The sequence below is a fragment of the Theropithecus gelada genome, chromosome 2 (genome assembly GCF_003255815.1).
Source record: "Theropithecus gelada isolate Dixy chromosome 2, Tgel_1.0, whole genome shotgun sequence".
Classification (NCBI taxonomy): Eukaryota; Metazoa; Chordata; class Mammalia; order Primates; family Cercopithecidae; genus Theropithecus; species Theropithecus gelada.
Genome location: NC_037669.1, coordinates 41,391,811 through 41,411,388, shown reverse-complemented (window position 1 = coordinate 41,411,388; position 19,578 = coordinate 41,391,811). Strand labels below are relative to the sequence as shown.

Here is a 19,578-nt window from a genome sequence, read left to right as displayed (position 1 = left end):
TCCCCCCACCCATCACCATGTTGTAACTTTACAGATATCATAACTACTCTGGTTGATTATAGAAGAAAGAACCTAAGCTGTCAGAAAGCAAGTACTCTACCTGCTCTTGAATTGGAAACAGAAATTTACACACGGCTGGATCTCATTCTCAGTGCCTGCCTTTCCCCCACATCTTTACATAACTAATTTGCTTAACAATCCTCTTCCACAGGACACAAAAGTGATATGCGGCTCAGCTTCATCTGCATATTCACCTCTGAATATCCTCCTCATGGTGCACCTGCTCCTGTTTGAATGCTTACCTTAATGGAACGGGCTGAGTCAGCATCTGCTTGCACCTGAACCCTTGATTGCAACTAAGCGGATTGCTGGGAGGTGGCCGGGTTGCGTCAGCTGCAGTAGAGGACACAGTTCTGTTGGGAAGGCAGGGAAAGGAGCGAAAACTTCAACAGAAGTAGTCCAAGTGTTGCGAGTTAAAAATAAAACGATATCACAAGGGGCAATGTGACCAGGCTCAGCTTACGACTTTTTCCTTCCCCTGTATTTATCAACACTCAGTCTCTCCTGGAGTGGCATTTAGCAGGGGAAACTGAATGGGAAGTGAAGTTTTATATCAATAGGTTTTCCTTCCCTAGAGGAAGACAGAAAATCCTTTTAACAAGGATCATTTTCAAGAGCAGCCTCTCAGATTCCTACATGTGCAATCGGCCGGCCCAGCTGTGCTGGAGGAGGCTGGCAGAGCATTCAGGACTGGCTGCTGCTCTAATTATAACCATGCTGCTCACCTAAATCCATCACTGGCTGAAGCAGCAACTTGTGTAAGTGACATGCTGTCCTGCTTCAGTTTCTCCTATCTCTTGTCATGACAAGTAAGTGTGTGTCCTCCCCTGGTCCTCGTCTTCCCTAGGTGGCTGGAAAAGGGAGAGTTTGTAATTCAGAAACCAGGTGTAGAGTAAATCCAGTGGGAGAGAATTAGAGGTTGTAGGAGGCTTTAGCTGTCATTTAGTCCAACTCTCTCTTTTTACAGATGAGGAGACAGAGATTCAGAAAAGGGAAATTGCTCATCCAAGGTCACACATCTTGTAAGTGGAAGAGCCAGAGGAAAGCCCCAGAGAGCTTGTTTAACTCTCAGTCTAGTGTTCTTTATCTTATCATCTTCAGATAAACTCATTCAGGATTTTGTGAAGAAAAAAGCAAATAGAATCCTGGCTTTGGTGTTTTTTTTTTTTTTCTTTTTTCTTTTTTTTGAGATGGAGTCTCGCTCTGTCACTCAGGCTAGAGTGGAGTGGCAGGATCTCGGCTCACTGCAACCTCCACCTCCCGGGTTCAAGTGATTCTCCTGCCTCAGCCTCCTGAATATCTGGGATTACAGGCACACGCCACCATGCCTGGCTAATTTTTGTATTTTTAGTAGAGACCGAGTTTCACCATGTTGGTCAGGCCAGTCTTGAACTCCTGACCTCATGATCCTCCCGCCTCAGCCTCCCAAAGTTCTGGGATTAGGTATGTGATTTTGGCCAATTTACTTAACCATTTTCTATTTCAGTTTTCTCCATTGTGGAATGGCGATGATACTTGGTTTGACCACATGTAACTGTCAGTACACATAAGGCACATGAATGATATATACCACATAGCAAGTGCTCAACAATGCCAGCTGTTATTTGAATGTATTTGAATGTATTTTGACTAAGAGCAGATGTGCTAAATTTGGCTGTGATTAACAGCCATTGAATTAACCTTTCCCCTGGATTCTTCCATACATATATGTCCATGGAGGTAAACTTATTTGGAATGAGCAAATAGCAGTTTAAAAATTGTAAAAAATTTCTACACTGATCTTGAATCTTGAAACTTTGCTGAACTGGTTTATTAGTTCTAATAGTTTTGTTGTGGATTCCAAAGGATTTTCAAGATCATGCCATCTGTTAACAGAAATATTTTAACTTCTTTCTTTGCAATTTGGATGCCTGTTACTTCTTTTTCTTGCCGTTTTACCCTGCCTAGAACTTCCAGCACTGTGTTTAACAAGAGTGGTGAGAGTGGCCACACTTCACTTGTTCCTGATCTTAGGGGACAAGCATTCAGTCTCGCACCAATAAGTACGATGTTGCCTGTGGATCTTTGTAGATGACCTTTATCAAGTTGAAGGTGAGGAGTTTGATTGTTCTAGTTTGTTGAGTGAATCAAGAAAGAGTGTGGATCTTCATCAAATGCTTTTTCTGTGCCCAGCTAGATGATCATGTGGTTTTTGTCCTTCGTTCTATTAATATTGTGTATTACATTGATGAATTTTTTTATGTTGAATCAATCTTCCATTCCTGAATAAACCCTACTTGGTCATGGTATCTATCCTTTTTACATGTTGCTAAATTTAGTTTGTTAGTATTTTATTGAGAATTTGTTTTTTCAAGTCAGATGCATAATGTGCCAACATTGAAACAAGGCTCAAGGGTGGCACTCTCACACATTCGCGTGAATGCCCAGTCATCACACTGATGAACTACAAAAGGACCTTAGTGAGGAATTTTGCATCTATATTCAGAAGAGATATTACAAGTTGAGTATCCCCAATCTGAAAATCTGAGTTCCAAAACGCTTTAAAATCCAAAACTGAGCACTGATGTGACACCACAAGAGGAAAATTCCACACTTGGCCTCATGCGATGGGTCATAGTCAAAACGCAGTCAAAACTTTGTTTCATGCACACAGTTACTTAAAATATTGTACAATTACCTTCAGGCTATGTATATAAGGTGTATATGAAACATAAATGAGTTGTGTGTAGGCTGGTGTCCCATCCCCAAGATATCTCATTATGTATGTGCAAATATTCCAAATGCAAAAAACTCCAAATCCGAAACACTTCTGGTTCCAAGCATTTCCGATAGAGGATACTCACTATAGTCCGTACTTCCCTTATGGCGTCTTTGTTCAGCTTTGGTATCTGGACAATATCGATCTCATAAAATGAGTTCCCTCCTCTTTTTGTTTTTTGGAAAAGTTTGTGAAGGATTGGTGTCAATTCTTCTTTAAACATTTTGGTAGAATTTAGCAGTGAAGCTATCTGGAACTCGGCTTTTCTTTGTGGGAAGTTTTCAATTGTTAACTCAATCTCCGTGCTTGTTATAACTCTGTCTTAGTCCGCTTTTGTGTTGTTATAACAGAATACCTGAGACTGGGTAATTGACGAAGAAGACAGATTTATTTCGTACAGTGCTGAAGGTGGGAAGTCTTCCAGTCTCAGATGGAAGACGGAGGGGCCACATCTGGCCAGACCCTTCATGTTTCATCCTCCTATGGCAGAAGGAAGGGAGAGGAGGAGGGAAGAGAGACAGAGAGAGAGAGAGAGACAGAAAAGAGAGAGAGGTGGGGGTGGGGACAAAGATTTTTGGGGAAGAGCACTGAACCCATCCTTTTTATTGGGAACCCACTTCTGAGATAACTAACCCACTCCCACAATAATGGCATTAATCCATTCATGGGGGCTCTGCCTAGTCACCCTTAAAGGTTCCACCTCTCAACGCTGCTGCTTTGGGGATTAAGTTTCCAACACATGAGCTGTGGGGGACACATTCATACCATAGCAAGCTCTATTCTCAACATCTATTTCTTCTGGAGTCAGATTTGGTATTCTGTGTCTTCCTAGGAATTTGCCCATTTCATTTATCTAATTTGTTGGCATTCAATTGTTCATAGTATTTCTTTCTAATAATTTTTATTTCTATAAGTTTGGTGATAAAATCTTGCCTTTTTGTTTCTGATTCTAATAATTTGAGTCTTTTGAGGGGGTGGTCAATCTAGCTAAACGTTTGCCATTTTGTTGATCTTTTCAAAGAACCAGCTTTTGATTTCATAAATTTTTTCTGTATTGCTTTTCTATTCTCCATTTTATTTATTTCTGCTCTAGACTTTCCTTCTTTCTGCTTTCTTTGGACTGTTATTATCAATTATTGAGAGTGTTGTATGAATATACCACACTTTAACTATGTATTGGTGAAGTTTTCTTAAGAATTTTAATTTTTGTTAAAATTTGTCTCATATATTTTGGGTAATGTTTTTAAGTATATACGAGTTCAGAGTTATTATATATTTCAGGTTAATTGTTCCTTTTGTTGTTGTCTAATATACTTTATTTCTAAAAAAACTCTTTTGGCCAGGTGAGGTGGCTCACACCTGTAATCTCAGCCCTTTGGGAGGCTGAGGCAGGAGGATAACTTGAGCTCAGGTGTTTGAGGCCAGCCTGGGCAACATGGCAAAACCCCGTCTCTACTAAAAATACAAAAATTAGTCAGGTGTGGTGGCATACACCTGTAGTCCCAGCTACTTGGGAGGCTAAGGCAGGAGAATTGTTTGAACCCGGGAGTTGGAGGTTGCAGTGAGCTGAGATTGCACAGTCTGGGTGACAGAACAAGACTCCATCTCAATAAAAAAGTTTTGCCTTAAAGTTTAATTTGACATATATTAATAAAACTATGCCACTTCCTTCCTGCATAAAACTATTGATCTGAGACCTTTTTTGTAAAAAAAAAAGATGTAAGCATTTGAAGCTATAAATTTCCTTCTAAGCATTGATTTAGCTTTATCCCATGTTTTGGTTTGTTATGCTTTTGTTTTTTTCAGTTACAAGTGTTTTCCAATTTTACTTATGATTTCTTCTATTTATTTATCTATTGACAGTATCACTGTGTTGCTCAAGCTGGAGTGCAGTGGCACAGTCACGGCTCACTGCAGCCTCGACCTCTGTGGCTCAAGGGGTCCTCTTACCTCAGCCTCCCGAGTAGCTGGGACCATGGGCTCTGGCCACCATGCCCAGCTAATTTTGTATTTTTTGTAGAGATAGGGTTTTGCCATGTTGCTCAGACTGTGATTTCCTTTTTAACCATTGGTTATTTAGGAATGTGTTGTTTAATATCCACATATTTGTGAATTTCCCAAATTTTCTTCCATTATTGATTTCTAAATTCATTCCATCATGTTTGGAGAACACACTGCATAATTTCAATCCTTGTGATTCTCCTGCCTCAGTCTCCCAAGTAGCTGGGACTACAGATGTGTGCCACCACACCCAGCTAATTTTTTTTTTTTTTTTGTATTTATAGTAGAGGCAGGATTTCACCATGTTGGCCAGGTTGGTTTCGATCTCTTGATCTCGTGATCCGCCCACCTTGGCCTCCAAAAGTGCTAGCATTACAGGCATAAGCCACCATGCCTGGTGTATTCAAAACATTTTCTGTGTTCTTTTTTAAGTTCTGAAGTTTTCTCCACAGAGGTATTTTCTTCATGAATTCCTAGGTACTTGTACATTTTTCATTGAGCGGTACTTATCTTATGTTTATTTATTTATTTATTTTTTTTTTTGAGATAGAGTCTTGCTCTGTTGTCCAGGCTGGAGTGCAGTTGTGCAATCTCAGCTAACTGCAACCTCCACCTCCCAGGTTCAAGCAATTACCCTTCCTCAGCCTCCCGAGTAGCTGGGATTATAGGCATGTGCCACCACATCCAGCTATTTTTTTTTTTTTTTTAGTTTTTTTTTATTTTTAGTAGAGATGGGGTTTCAATATGTTGGTCAGGCTGGTCTCGATCTCCTGACCTTGTGATCCGCCCGCCTTGGCCTCCCAAAGTGCTGGGATTAGAGGTGTGAACCACCACGGCTGGCCCTTATGTTTCTTTATTGCTAGTGTTCAGAAATGATACTAATTTCGTAGGTTAATCATGTGGCTGGAAAATGTGCTAAAATGTCATTCTAAAAGTTTTGGTTTTTTTTTTTTTGAGACTGAGTCTCACTTTGTTGCCCAGGATGGAGTGCAATGGTGCGATCTTGGCTCAATGCAACCTCTGCCTCCCGGGTTCAAGCGATTCTCTTGCCTCAGCCTCCCGAGTAGCTGGGATTATAGGCGCCTGAACCACGCCCAGCTATTTTTTTTGTTGTTTTTAGTAGAGACAGGGTTTCACCATGTTGGCCAGGATGGTCTCGAACTCCTGACCTCGTGATCCACCTGCCTTGGCCTCCCAAAGTGCTAGGATTACAGGCGTGAGTGACCACGCCTGGCTTTTTTTTTTTGAGACGAAGTCTTACTTTTGTCCCCCAGGCTGGAGTGTGATGACGCGATCTCGGCTCACTGCAACCTCTGCCTCCCAGGTTCAAGTGATTCTCCTGCCTCAGCCTCCCCAGTAGCTGGGATTATAGGCGCCCACCACCGCGCCCAGCTAATTTTTGTTTTTTTTTTTTTTTTTGAGACTGAGTCTGGCTCTGTCGCCCAGGCTGGAGTACAGTGGCCGGATCTCAGCTCACTGCAAGCTCCACCTCCCGGGTTTACGCCATTCTCCTGCCTCAGCCTCCGGAGTAGCTGGGACCACAGGCGCCCGCCACCTTGCCCGGCTAGTTTTTTGTATTTTTTAGTAGAGACGGGGTTTCACTGTGTTAGCCAGGATGGTCTCGATCTCCTGACCTTGTGATCCGCCCGTCTCAGCCTCCCAAAGTGCTGGGATTACAGGCTTGAGCCACCGCGCCCGGCTTAATTTTTGTATTTTTAGTAGAGATGGGGTTTTACCATGTTGGCCAGGCTGGTCTCGAAATCCTGACCTCAGGTGATCCACCTGCATCGGCCTCCCAAAGTACTGGGATTACAGACATGAGCCACCGAGCCCGGCCCATTCTAAAAGTTTGACTATTTTTATTTTGTTAGATTTGCAAGTTTATCATCTCACCTTCAAAACTCTGTTTTTATTTCTTCCAGTGCCAGTTTTTACACCTTTTATTATGTCTGGACCATTGTACTATATATATATATACTTTTTTTTTCATTGTACTATATATTAAAACTAGTGGTAATAGTAATTTCCCCTCAAATTAGGACTGAAAGTCCCCTTAAAAAAAAAAAAACCCAAACTCAGCCTGGGCAACATGGCGAGACCCCGTCTCTGCTAAAAATACAAAAATTAGTCAGGCATGGTGATGTGTGTCTGTAGTCTCAGCTACTCAGAAGGCTGAGGTGGGTGGATTGTTTGAGTCCAGGAGGCAGAGGCTGCAGTGAGCCAAGATGGTGCCACTGCACTCCAGCCTCGGTGACAGACTGCTGTCTCAAAAAACAACAGCAACAACAAAAACCCTAAAAATTGGAAACAAAATGTAAGTTTATGACTTCTTCTCATTAAAAGTGGATGATAGTGTGCTCACTTCCGCAACACATATACTAAAATCGGAACGATACAGACAGAAAGTGGATGATGTTTTCTTTGGTTTCCTTGAAAAAAAAAAAAGTGTTTTTAAACTGGATAACCCAACTGGGTGCAATGGTGCACTCCTGTATTCCTAGCAGTTTGGGAGGCTGAGGCAGGTGGACGGCGTTAAGTCCAGGAAGTTGAGACCAGCCTGGGCAACGTGGCAAAACCTTGTCTCTACAAAAAATGCAAAAATTGGCCAGGCTCAGTGGCTCAAAGTGTTGTAATCCCAGCACTTTGAGAGGTCAAGGCAGGCAGATCACTGGAGGTCAGGAGTTCGAGACCAGCCTGGGCAACATGGTGAAACCCCATCTCTACTAAAAATATGAAATTTAGCCAGGCATGGTGGCACATGCCTGTAATCCCAGCTACTTAGGAGGCTGAGGCAGGAGAATCACTTGAATCCCGGGAGGTGGAGGTTGCAGTGAGCCGATATCCCGCCACTGTACTCCACCCTGGGTGACAGTGTGAAACTCTGTCTCAAAAACAAAAATTAGCCAGGTGTGGCGGTGGGCACCTGTAGTCCTAGCTACTCAGGAGGCTGAGGTGGGAGAATCACCTGAGTCCAGGAGGTCAAGGCTTTGATGAGCTGTGATTGTACCACTATATTCCAGCCTGGGTGACAGAGTGAGACCTACTTTCATAAAAATGAAGTGGGAAACCCCCAAAACCACTGTCCTACTTTTAGAAACTCCAGGATAGTTTTGGGAAGGGAATTTTGGCATCTCACTGGCCGTGTAAGGGACTAGGCAGGCTTCTCAGGGAGAATTGTGGGGCTGATTACGTAGTGCCCAGCTCTACTTGGAAAACTCTTGCAACATTCCCATGGAAATCAGAGGCACAGACCCAGATGTTTGGGTTAAAATGAGACAAAGGAAAAAAAAGTCATGTACAAGAGGCAAGAAGACCTCCTTTCTAAATGGTCCATATTTATTAGTACTCTAGTCCCAAGTCTACCATATTGGAGGTTTTCTGAAATTCCAGGCTATCTGTTAGACTGTAGGCTTGACAGCCTTGGCTTGTCATACTGGGCCAGGTTTGTGCGGGAGATAGGCCTACAGCTGGACCAGCAAAGGTGCTGAGAGAGGAACCCTGTCCTCCTACCTGGTACTTTGTGGGTGAGAGATACTGATACAGACAGTGGAAAGAAGAGCTGGATATCTCATTCTCATCAGGAAGATTGTACAGTTCTATGATTTGGAATATGTCATAGGCATCAGAGTACAAAGCAGGTACTGAGGCCACCAGCCTCTCCCACTGAGTATCTTGCATTTGGAAGTCACTTGTGGAACTCTCAGTGAAGGTAGAGTTCCATGCCCTATTGGAAGGGTCTAAGGGCTGAGGTGGAAGGGAGCTGTAGAAATCTGAAACCACAGGAGAAAAAGCATAAGGATTGAGGGACGTTCTGGGGGAGGTGGGCACATTCTTCTTGGATGAAGGGATCTGGTTTCGTTGCTTTGCTGATTGCTGCTGCTGCTGCTGCTGCTGCTGTTGCTGCTGTTGCTGCTGCTGCTTCTTCAATTTGAATCGCCGGTTCCTGAACCAAACCTGGGAGTGGGGGAAGAGAGGAGATTGTGGGCTGTTCTTAGAGAAGGCATTTGAGGCTTCTCCTGAGTGAAAACAGCCAGGTTATAATCTTAATGTCCTCTCAAATTCACCATGACACTGGGCTCTGCAAAAGCAGAGATGGGCATGACTGGAGTCAATAGGAGGGATGACAAAGATCAGGTCTGGGACCCCAGAAAGGAAGAAAGTGGGTGTGTTTCAGGGTTTGTGATAGGGGTTCAGAGACAGGGTCCTGAACTCTAGAGAAGAGAGGCTGGTTCAGGGATCTAGGATGTAGGGAGAGGTGAATAATTTGAACTGAAGGATTTTTAAGGATTATTTCAGGAGGTCTCTACTGTAAGGAATACTCCAAAAAAATGTATGGCCGCCCGGGCACAGTGGCTCACTCTTGGAATCCCAGCACTTTGGGAAGCCGAGGCGGGCAGATCACGAGGTCAGGAGATAGAGACCATCCTGGTTAACACGGTGAAACCCCGTCTCTACTAAAAATACAAAAATTAGCCGGGTGCAGTGGCGGGCGCCTATAGTCCTAGCTACACGGGAGGCTGAGAATGGCGTGAACCCGGGAGGCGGAGCTTGCAGTGAGTGGAGATCATGCCACTGCACTCTAGCCTGGGTGACAGAGAGAGACTCCATCTCAAAAACAAAAACAAGAAAAAAATGTATGGCCAGTCACGGTGGCTCACATCTGTAATACCAGCACTTTGAGAGTCTAAGGAGAGGGGATCACTTGAGCTCAGGAGTTTGAGACCAGCCTGGGCAACATAGTGAGACTCCCATTTCTAAAAAGAAATAAAAATAAAAATAAAGAAGAAAAAGAAAAATGTCATGGGCTTTAGCAGGCTCAGAGGTTAGAGGGAGTATTATTTGCCTGTTGGTAGCATTATGAATAAACAGATTGCAGGGCTTTGCTTAAAAAGACTCTAAGTGAGGAGTCTGTCTGGATGAGCACGTTTCCCCTATTTGAACTCTATAGTACAAATGTTAAAAATCTGATTTCCAGAGTTTTAATTCTAGCAACACTATTTCTTATCTCTGTGGCCCAGTCACTTTGCCTCTGAACCTCATTTTTTCTCATTTTTCAAACTGCATGAGTGAGGCCAGTCTGTCCCCCGTTTGATACCGTTTCAGTAGGTACTCAATGAAACACAATTGTGGGGCAGGGGTGGAGGGTGGGGAATTTCCAGGCTGGATAGGTGAATGTGGCTTGGATGGGGGTACCAAGCACACCACAGGGGATTAGACCTTTACTGTTGACTCCGGCAGGTTGAGTTTCAAAGCTAGTTTCTCCTGAAGATGTCTATCTGGGAACATGGTCTGGCTAAACAGAGCTTCTAGCGCTTCATACTGTTGGTGGGAGAATGAAGTGCGTTCTTGATGCCTTCTCCATGTTGCTTCAGGGCAGAGATAAAGAAGGGGTGGTTACATTTACATTACCAATCTCTCCCCCCACCAAAACAACAAAAACCAAAAAACAAATCACTATGGTGAATCTCCCATGCCTTTCCTCCAACCAGGCTTAAGATCCAGAAAATGCAGATCCCAGGTCTTGCTTCTGAATGGCTGAGCCCTGTGTAACAATGCTCTGTTCTCTGCTTTCTGAGATTTTGTCTCTGATAGGACATGAGTTACTTCTTCAATTTGCTGTGTACTCAGTCTGTTCACTCTGGAAACTGGCTCCTCTGAGTTTTAGTTTGCCTGCCTGCACTGAAAAGTTTTCTGTTTTACTTTTATTCTCTGGTACTCAGTCTTTCTACCCTACCTAACCTCAGGACAGTGGATAGTAGCTTCTGTCTTCTCATCTTTCTCACACGTTTGTTATTCTAGAAACTAGGAATATTCTGTGCAAGAGCTAGCCAAAAATTTTTTTTTTATTATGAAATAGAAAAAACTAGGAATAAACCCCATGTCTTTGCACCTGAATATAACCCACTGGTCTAAATGGGTTTCCTCTCTTCATTTATTTGTTCAGGAATCCAGCCCATCTCATCTGGCAAATAGGATTTTTCTTTCTTTCTCTCTCTCTCTCTTTTTTTAGAGACAAAGTCTTGCTCTGTTGCCCAGGCTGGAGTGCTGTGGCACGATCATAGTTCATTGCAACCTTGAATTCTTGAGCTCCTGCAATCCTCTGGCCTCCTCCTTCTGAGTAGCTAGGACTACAGGCACTATCACCACTCCTGGCTAATTTAAAAACTTTTTTTTCGGCTGGGCACAGTGGCTTACATCTGTAATCCCAGCACTTTGGGATTACCACCATGCTTGGATAATTTTTTGAGAGATGGAGTCTCACTATGTTGCCCAGCCTGGTCTCAAACTCCTGCTTTGGCCTCCCCAAGTGGGATTATAGGTGTGAACCACCATGCCCAGCATAGACCCGGCTTTCGATTCTTTTGGGTATATACCTCTAAGTGAAATTGTTGTATCATATGGTGAGTCTATTTTTAATTTTTGAGGTACCATCATCCTGTTTTTCACAGCGGCAGCACCATTTTACATTCCTGCAAGCATTCTAATTTCTCCCCCTCCCCACTGATACTTGTTATTTTCTGTTTCTTGGATAGTTGTCATCCTAATGGGTGTGGTTTTGATTTTCTTTCCCCTAATAATTAATGTTGCTGAACATCTTTCATGGATTTGTCCATTTGTATATCTTCTTTGGAGAAAGATCTATTCAAGTTTTTGCCTTTTTTTTTTTTTTTTTTTTTTGAGACGGAGTTTTGCTCTTGTTGCCCAGGCTGGAGTTCAATGGCGTGATCTTGGCTCACCGCAAACTCCGCCTCCCGGGTTCAAGTGATTCTCCTGCCTCAGCCTCCCGAGTAGCTGGGATTACAGACATGCACCACCACACCTGACTAATTTTGTATTTTTAGTAGAGACGGGGTTTCTCCATGTTGTCAGGCTGATCTTGAACTCCTGACCTCAGGTTTTTGCCCATTTTTAATTGGATTTTTTTTTATTGTTGTTGAGTTCTAGTTTTGTATGTATTATAGCTATTAACCCCTTATTAGATAAATGCTTTGCAAATATTTTCTCCCACTCCATAGTTTGCCATTTTACTTTTTTTTTTTTTCTCTTTTTTGAGACAGAGTCTCTCTCTGTCACCCAAGCTGGAGTACAGTGGCATGATCTCTGCTGCAGTCTCCGTCTCCCAAGTTCAAGCGATTCTCCCACCTCAGCCTCCCAACTAGCTGGGACTACAGGCGACTGCCACCATGCCTGGCTACTTTTTGTATTTTCAGTAGAGATGGGGTTTCACCATGTTGGCCAGGCTGGTTTAGAACTCCTGACCTCAGGTGGTCCACGCATCTCGGCCTCCCAAAGTGCCGGGATTACAGGCATGAGCCACCATGCCCGGCCCCATTTCACCCTTTCGATTGTGTCCTTTGATCATGCAAGCTTTTATTTTTAATGTAGTCTGATTTATCTATTTATATTTTGTTGCCTGTGCTTTTGGTGTCATATCCAAGAAACCATTGCTAAATCAAATGTCATAAAGCTTTTCCCCTATGTTTTTTCTCAGAACTTTGCAGTTTTAGCTTTTGTGTTTAGGACTTGATCCATTTTAATTTTTGCGTGTGGTAAGATAAGGATCCAGCATCATTCTTTTTGCATGTGGATATTCAGTTTTCCCAACACCATTTGTTTCAGAGACTGTCCCGTCCCAAGTGAATGGCCTTAGCACCCTTGTTGACTATATGTGCAAGGATGTATTTCTGGACTTTGTTCTCTTTTATTGGTCTATATATCTGTCTTTATGCCAGCATCACACTTTTTGATTACTGTAATTTGTAATAAATGTTGAGATTACATAATATGAGGCCTCTAGCTTTGTTCGTATGTTCATCTTTTTTTTTTTTTTTTTTTTGAGACGGAGTCTCGCTCTGTCGCCCAGGCTGGAGTGCAGTGGCCGGATCTCAGCTCACTGCAAGCTCCGCCTCCCGGGTTCACGCCATTCTCCGGCCTCAGCCTCCCGAGTAGCTGGGACTACAGGCGCCTGCCACCTCGCCCGGCTAGTTTTTTTTTTTTTGTATTTCTTAATAGAGACGGGGTTTCACTGTGTTAGCCAGGATGGTCTCGATCTCCTGACCTCGTGATCCGCCCGTCTCGGCCTCCCAAAGTGCTGGGATTACAGGCTTGAGCCACCGCGCCCGGCCGTATGTTCATCTTTTTCAACATTATTTTGGCTATTTGGGATTCCTTGAGACTTTATATAAATTTTTGGATAGACATTTTTAGTTTCTGCAAAAAGCACCATTGGGATTTTTATAGGGATTGCATTAAATCTGTAAATTGCCTAGGTAGTACTGACATATTAATAATATTAAGCCTGGCCGGGCACTGGTGGCTCATACCTGTAATCCTAGCACTTTGGAAGGCTGAGGCTCATGGATCACCCAAGGTCATGAGTTCAAGACCATCCAGCCTGATCAACATGGTGAAACTCCCTCTCTACTAAAAATACAAAAATTAGCCAGGTGTGGTCACGCATGCCTGTAATCCCAGCTATTTGGGAGGCTGAGGCAGGAGAATCACTTGATTCTAGGAAGTGTAGGTTACAGTGATCCGAGATCGCGCCATTCCACTCCAGCCTGGGCAATAAGAGCAAAACTCCATCTTTAAAGAAAAAAAAAAAAAATAATAATAATAATAATAATAAGCCGGCCAGGCTTGGTGGCTCATGCCTGTAATCCCAGCACTTTGGGAAGCAGAGGCAGGCGGATCACAAGGTCAGGAGTTAGCTGGGCGCGGTGGCTCACGCCTATAATCCCAGTACTTTGAGAGGCCAAGGCGGGTGGATCACCTGAGGTCGGGAGATTGAGAGCATCCTGACTAACATGGTGAAACCCCATCTCTACTAAAAATAGAAAAAATTAGCCAGGCATGGTGCCACATGCCTGTAATTCCAGCTATTCAGGAGGCTGAGGCAGGAGAATCGCTTGAACCCGAGAGACAGAGGTTGCAGTGAGCTGAGGTCGCACCATTGCACTCTAGCCTGGGCAACAAGAGCGAAACTCCATCTCAAAAACAAACAAACAAACAAAACCCCAAAGGTCAGGAGTTTGAGACCAGCCTGGCCAATGTGGTGAAACCCCATCTCTACTAAAAATACAAAAAAAAAAAAAAAATTAGCGGGGCATGGTGGTGCATGCCTATAGTCCCAGCTACTTGGGAGGCTGAGGCAGAAGAATCACTTGAACCCGGGAGGCGGAGTTTGCAATGAGCCAAGATCACAACGGCACTCCAGCCTGGGTGACAGAGCAAGACTCCATCTCAAAAATAATAATAATAATAATAATATTAAGCCTTCCCATTTATGCACATGGAGTGTCTTTCCATTTGTATCTTTAATTTATTTCAGCAACGTTTTATAGTTTTCAATGGACAAGTCTTTCACATCCTTGGTTAAGTTTATTTCTTAGTAATTATTTTTGATGCTATTGTAAATGGAGTTATTTTCATAATTTTCTTTTCTGATTGTATATTATTAGTGTATAGAAAAACCACTGATTTGTATACAGTTTTACATATTTTTAAAGGTAAACATTGTATACAAACAATGTTTGGAAAACCTCCAGGGTAAAATATCAAATAACAAATACATATTTCAGAACAATTCACTAAGATCCACCTTATGTAAATAAATCTTTTTATACATGTATACACTACTACTCTGAATAATGAACTTTTTTTTTAATTTTAATTTTTCCACCATATTGGGCCACAATATACCTGCCTTGGAAAAGGAGATTTCTCAATTTCTATCTCTCTATGCTTCAGATGTTTTCTCCTAGAAAAACATTCTCACTTGCTCTACATATTATATTCTTAGCTTATCTCTCATAATTTGAATCAACCATGGACCAAAGGCCCATTTGATTTGAAATGTATTTCTCCTATTATAATGGGAAGACTTTTTGAATAGATTTTTAGCAACAATCAATAGCTGCCTTAAAACAAATGCAAAATGCAATTACAGGGCCACATGAGAAGGGGGCAGTAGAGAGAGAAAGAGGAGAAAGGAGGATGATACTCACTGGGACGAGCTAGATCCTGCGGTTGTATCACCTTCATGTTGGGATCTTTCCTGTTGATGAAAGGGTCTGGCTGACGATTCCCTGGGGCCATTCTGTTCATCATGGTGTCTGAAATCTGAGATGGGAGGCCTATGAGATAGGGAATGCTGATGAGGAATTCATTCGCTGGATAACAATGCTTTCAAGGAGCCTGAGCTTGCTGTATTACATCTGGCAAGTGAGGTTAACCCCCAATTGCTCTACCTCAGCTGGAAAATGATTCATATTTTATAACATAGAGAAATACTCTAGCTGTACTTGTCAAAAATGAAACTTTAGAAATAACAAAAGAAATCGTGTGTCAATATCTTTGTGACTCAAAGTAGAGGGATATTTCTTCGATGAGATTGTTGAAGCGCAATCTATATACGAAAAGATAGAGATCAAATGACCACAGATTTCTCATCAGAAACAAAGACAGTTCTTTTCTTTTAGCACTTCAAAGGTTTTGTTCCACTGTCAACTTAGATTCTTTTTTACACCACTTGCCATCACTCCCAATCAACTCAGATTCCATATCCAGGGAAAATATCTTTCAGGAAAGAAGGTGAAAAGAAGACATTCTCAGAACTATGAGAATCTGTGGCTGGTAGTCCTGTTCTATGGAGTGTTCAAGAAAGTTCTTCCTAAGAGGGAAAATTGGAACTTCAAGAATAAAGGAAAAACCACACATATGGTAAATATCTGGTTACATATAATAGGTCTTAAATTTGTAAAAGTTATTTGGAATGTATATGAATATTGAAAGCAAAAATTACCATATTATTTATTGGTTTTGTTTTGTTTACTTTTAATTTTGAACTAATTTCAGATTCACAAGAGCAAAATAATATATATGGTGAAGGTGCTGCACACACTTCAGCTAGCCTCCCTCAGTGGTGACATCTTGCATGTTATTTTACTTTTTCACTCTTATTCTATAACAAATGTATAGGGGAATAAATTTAGAAGAGCTTCTTAATTCATAAACCAATATTTTGCAAATGACCAGTATGTAATGTTACAAAATCATGTGTGAGTAAAAGATCCACTCAAAGTCCAATGTAGGCCAATGGATTTTAATGTGACAGAGTTTGAAAAGTTCATTCATATGATTTCAAATTTCACATTGCAGGCCGGGCATGGTGGTTCATGCCTGTAATCCCAGCACTTTGGAAAGCCGAGGAGGGTGAATTACTTGAGGTCAGGAGTTTGAGACCAGCCTGACCAACATGGTAAAACCCCGTCTCTACTAAGAATATGAAAATTAGCTGGGCGTGGTGGCAAGTACCTGTAGTCCCAGCTACTAGGGAGGCTGAGGCAGAAGAATCGCTTGAACCTGGGAGGCAGAGGTTGCAGTGATCTGAGATCATGCCACTGCACTCCAGCCTGGGCGACAGAGTGAGACTCTGCCTCAAAAAAAGAAAACAAATTTCACATTGCAACTCATCTTTAAGAAACTGCTACTTGTTGAGTTCGTGTTGTAGTTTCAAAGAATATCCACAATTATTTCAAAGGCTATAAGAATACTCCTTTTCCTAGCATCATATCTGTATAAGGTCAGATTTTCTTCTTACACTTCAAAGTAATGCATCAGAAAAGGGACTGCAAAGCAGAAGAGAATTCTGTCATCTTCCATTAAGCCCTAAAGTACTAAAATATAAAACAATGCCATTGGTCTCACAATTTGTATGTGTGTGGAAAATATAGTTAACATGCAATGCATTTATCATTTTATTTTGAAAGGAATGAATAAATATATTTTAATCTTTCAGTTTTCACTTTGAATATGGTAAATATCTAGGTATATCCTATAGAAACAAAAGTTCTTTGGAGCCCTCAACAATTTTTAAGAATATAAAGAGGTTCTGAGACCAAAAAGTTTGAACAGCAATAATAAGGGATGGCCTAAGGCTTGGCATTTAATTGAAAAGAAATTAAACTTAACTAAGCATCTGTTCTTCAGTACAATCCTAAGAGTGAAGAAATGATGCAGTAACATTCAGTAGCAGCATTAGGATACTGTCAGACATTCAGGTGCTTCACATACATGATTCATGTGATCCTCGGCAAACACACGGGATAATGGACAATTATTATCAACCTCTTAAAGATGAAGAGACATGAGATCTAAAAGTTTGGCCAGGTAGAGGAGAAGCATAGCTGGGAATGAATCAGGTCTTACTGACTCTTATACACACAGTCTATAAACCCTGGCCCTCTTTCCTGGCATGGGCATTGAGAGTCTGCAGCTTAAACTAGCATATTAAAGAAACAAAGAAGCAAATGATTCAACTGGTCTACAGTGCTTTCCCTCATCAAGGCTATGGAGATCATAAGGCAGAATTGCCACTAGCAGAACCACATTTACTCAGCAAATTTTTATTGCCTACCACCTACAAATGGGCACTTACATAAGTCTGTGGATTCTGCAATGAATGAAGTACACAAAAATAGTTGCTATGATGGAGTTTACATTCTAATTAAGGATTTCCAAAGGTCTGGCTGACACAGGTGGGGAAAGCTTGGGAGCCCTGCAGAACAGACAACCACACTCAGTAAGTAAGGAGTCTCACATTCACTCCCTGATTTTCATGAGGTGAACAGTCAGCCTTTCTGAGGTTTCTTCTGTCCCCTACTTGCAACCCTCTATATCATGTCCCTCTAATGTGAATGGGCTGAGTGGTTTGCACCCTTTAATATTGCTCCTTTGATTTTTCAAATCCTCTTTGAGCACTTAAAGCCCCACATTCTGGCTACCCTCCGCACCTCCCCATGCTTACCTGTCATGAATCCCTTAGACTAACTATTTTCAGTCCTGCATGGTGTGTCTCTCTCTGCAAATGCAGTTTCCTTAGTGTGTCCTCATGCAGAAGACCCTGTATTTAAACGCAGTTTTTATACAATCAGACCTCCTCCTGCCCCTGCACCACCCAGACACACCCTGATGTCCCACCCTTCATTCATTCATTTGTTCATTCAATAAAAGTATGCTTAGAGCATAGTGTAACTATTGCTGAAAATAGTCATTATTCTTTTTTTATACTCAAACTTCCTACCTTTGACTACCCTTCAAGGCGGCTCCTGTGCTTTCTGATGCAACCACATTTTTACTTTTACGCTTGCGTTGTTCAAAGTTTTAAGTGTAAAATTCCTCTAGGTGTGGTAACACTCGCCTGTGGTCTGAGGTACTTGGGAGGCTGAGGTGGAAGGATCACTTCGGCCTGGGAGGTTGAGGCTGCAGTGAGCCCTAATTGCACCAATCTACTCCAGTCTGGGCAACAGAGCAAGAGAGCAAGACCCTACCTCAAAAAAATGAAAATAAAGTTTTAGAAGTATGTCTTTAAAATAGTGATCCAATCTGAGAATTTTCATATGGAATAATCCATTTATATTTGATAGGATAAGAACACAGTAATCCCACCTTATCCACAGTTTTGCTTTTTGTGGTTTTAGTCAACTGTCATCCAAAAATATTAAATGGAAACTTCCATAAATAAAAAATGTGTAAGTTTTCTTTTCTTTTCTTTTTTTTTTTTTTTTTTTTTTTTTGAGATAGAGTTTCACTCTTGTTGCCCAGGCTGGAATGCAATGGCATGATATCAGCTCACTGCAATATCCACCTCCTGGATTCAAGTGGTTCTCCTGCCTCAGCCTCCCAAGGAGGTAGGATTGGAGGCGTGTGCAACCACACCAGCTAATTTTGTGTTTTTTCAGTAGAGACGGGGTTTCACCATATTGATCAGGCTGTCTTGAACTTCTGACCTCAAGTGATCCACCCGCCTGGGCCTCCCAGAGTGCCGGGATTACAGGAGTGCGCCACCACGCCCAGCCCTTTTTTTTTTAATGCTCAAATTTTAAATTGGCTGTACTGCTCCTCCCAGGATGTGAATCATTCCTTCGTCCAGTGTATCCATGCTGTATAAGCTACCTGGCCTACACGATGTGGTTGTATAGGAAGAAACTGAGGATCCTGGAATGTATCCGCATGGATAATGGGGGGATCACTACTTATTTCTACCTAATTTCTTACAATCTTTGTGTGTTTTTAACTTTTCCAGCCTTCTGTTAGAATGGTTGCATTTTATTTTCTCCCCCTCTCAAATGGTATGTAAGTTATATGCAAGATTTAAAGTTACATTATTTTTATTTATAATTTGTTTAGAGATGGTGTTCACTCTGTCACCCAAGCTGGACTGCAGTGGTGCCATCATGACTCTGCAGCCTTGACCTCCTGGGCTAGAATGATTTTCTCACTGCAGCCTCCCCAGTAGCTGGGACTACAGGTAAGGACCACCACCTCAGTTAATTTTTTAAAACAATATTTTTGTAGAGACGGGGTGTTGCTAGGTTGCCCAGGCTGGTCTAGAACTCCTGGGCCCAAGTGATCCTCCTGCCTTGGCTCCCCAAAATGCTGGGATTACAGGCATGAATCACTATGTCCAGCCTAAATTTGCTTTTATGTTCCTAAAAGCAGTCGTTATTATTTTTGTCATAAATATTTATTTAGATTTAACCACATGTTCATCAAGTGCTTTGATCATCATTGCTTCTTTCATCCTCTTTCTTTTGGGCACAGCTTTATTTTTTCTGATGTAGAATCAACAATAGTTCTTCTAATTGTAAACATTTTCAAACTTTCTTTGTCTAAAAATGTCTTTATTATGTTATCATTCTTGCAAAATAGGTTAGGTGAGTACAGAAGCCATTTATTTGAGAAGTCTGCTAACATCC

The 19,578-nt window shown here is 41.9% G+C and overlaps 2 protein-coding genes and 1 non-coding gene across 3 annotated transcripts in view; all 3 read right to left on the bottom strand.

The window, feature by feature from the left end:
- Positions 1 to 481, bottom strand: part of FBXO40 (F-box protein 40) — a 34,906-nt gene extending 34,425 nt beyond the window's left edge. The window contains exon 1 of the mRNA XM_025375884.1: positions 303 to 481. The gene's annotated coding sequence lies outside the window, so the exon portion shown is untranslated. The remainder of the gene's footprint in view (positions 1 to 302) is intronic.
- Positions 482 to 2,412: 1,931 nt separating this feature from the next.
- LOC112619957 lies at positions 2,413 to 2,515 on the bottom strand. The gene has a single exon (XR_003118428.1). It is a non-coding gene; the product is annotated as a small nucleolar RNA U13 (small nucleolar RNA).
- Positions 2,516 to 8,143: 5,628 nt separating this feature from the next.
- Positions 8,144 to 14,929, bottom strand: ARGFX (arginine-fifty homeobox). Its single transcript, XM_025377960.1, is given in 4 exon segments — positions 8,144 to 8,773; positions 10,037 to 10,185; positions 13,687 to 13,803; positions 14,827 to 14,929. Coding segments are annotated over 4 exon segments (984 nt in total). The 3' UTR covers positions 8,144 to 8,158.
- Between the last annotated feature and the right edge of the window lie 4,649 nt (positions 14,930 to 19,578).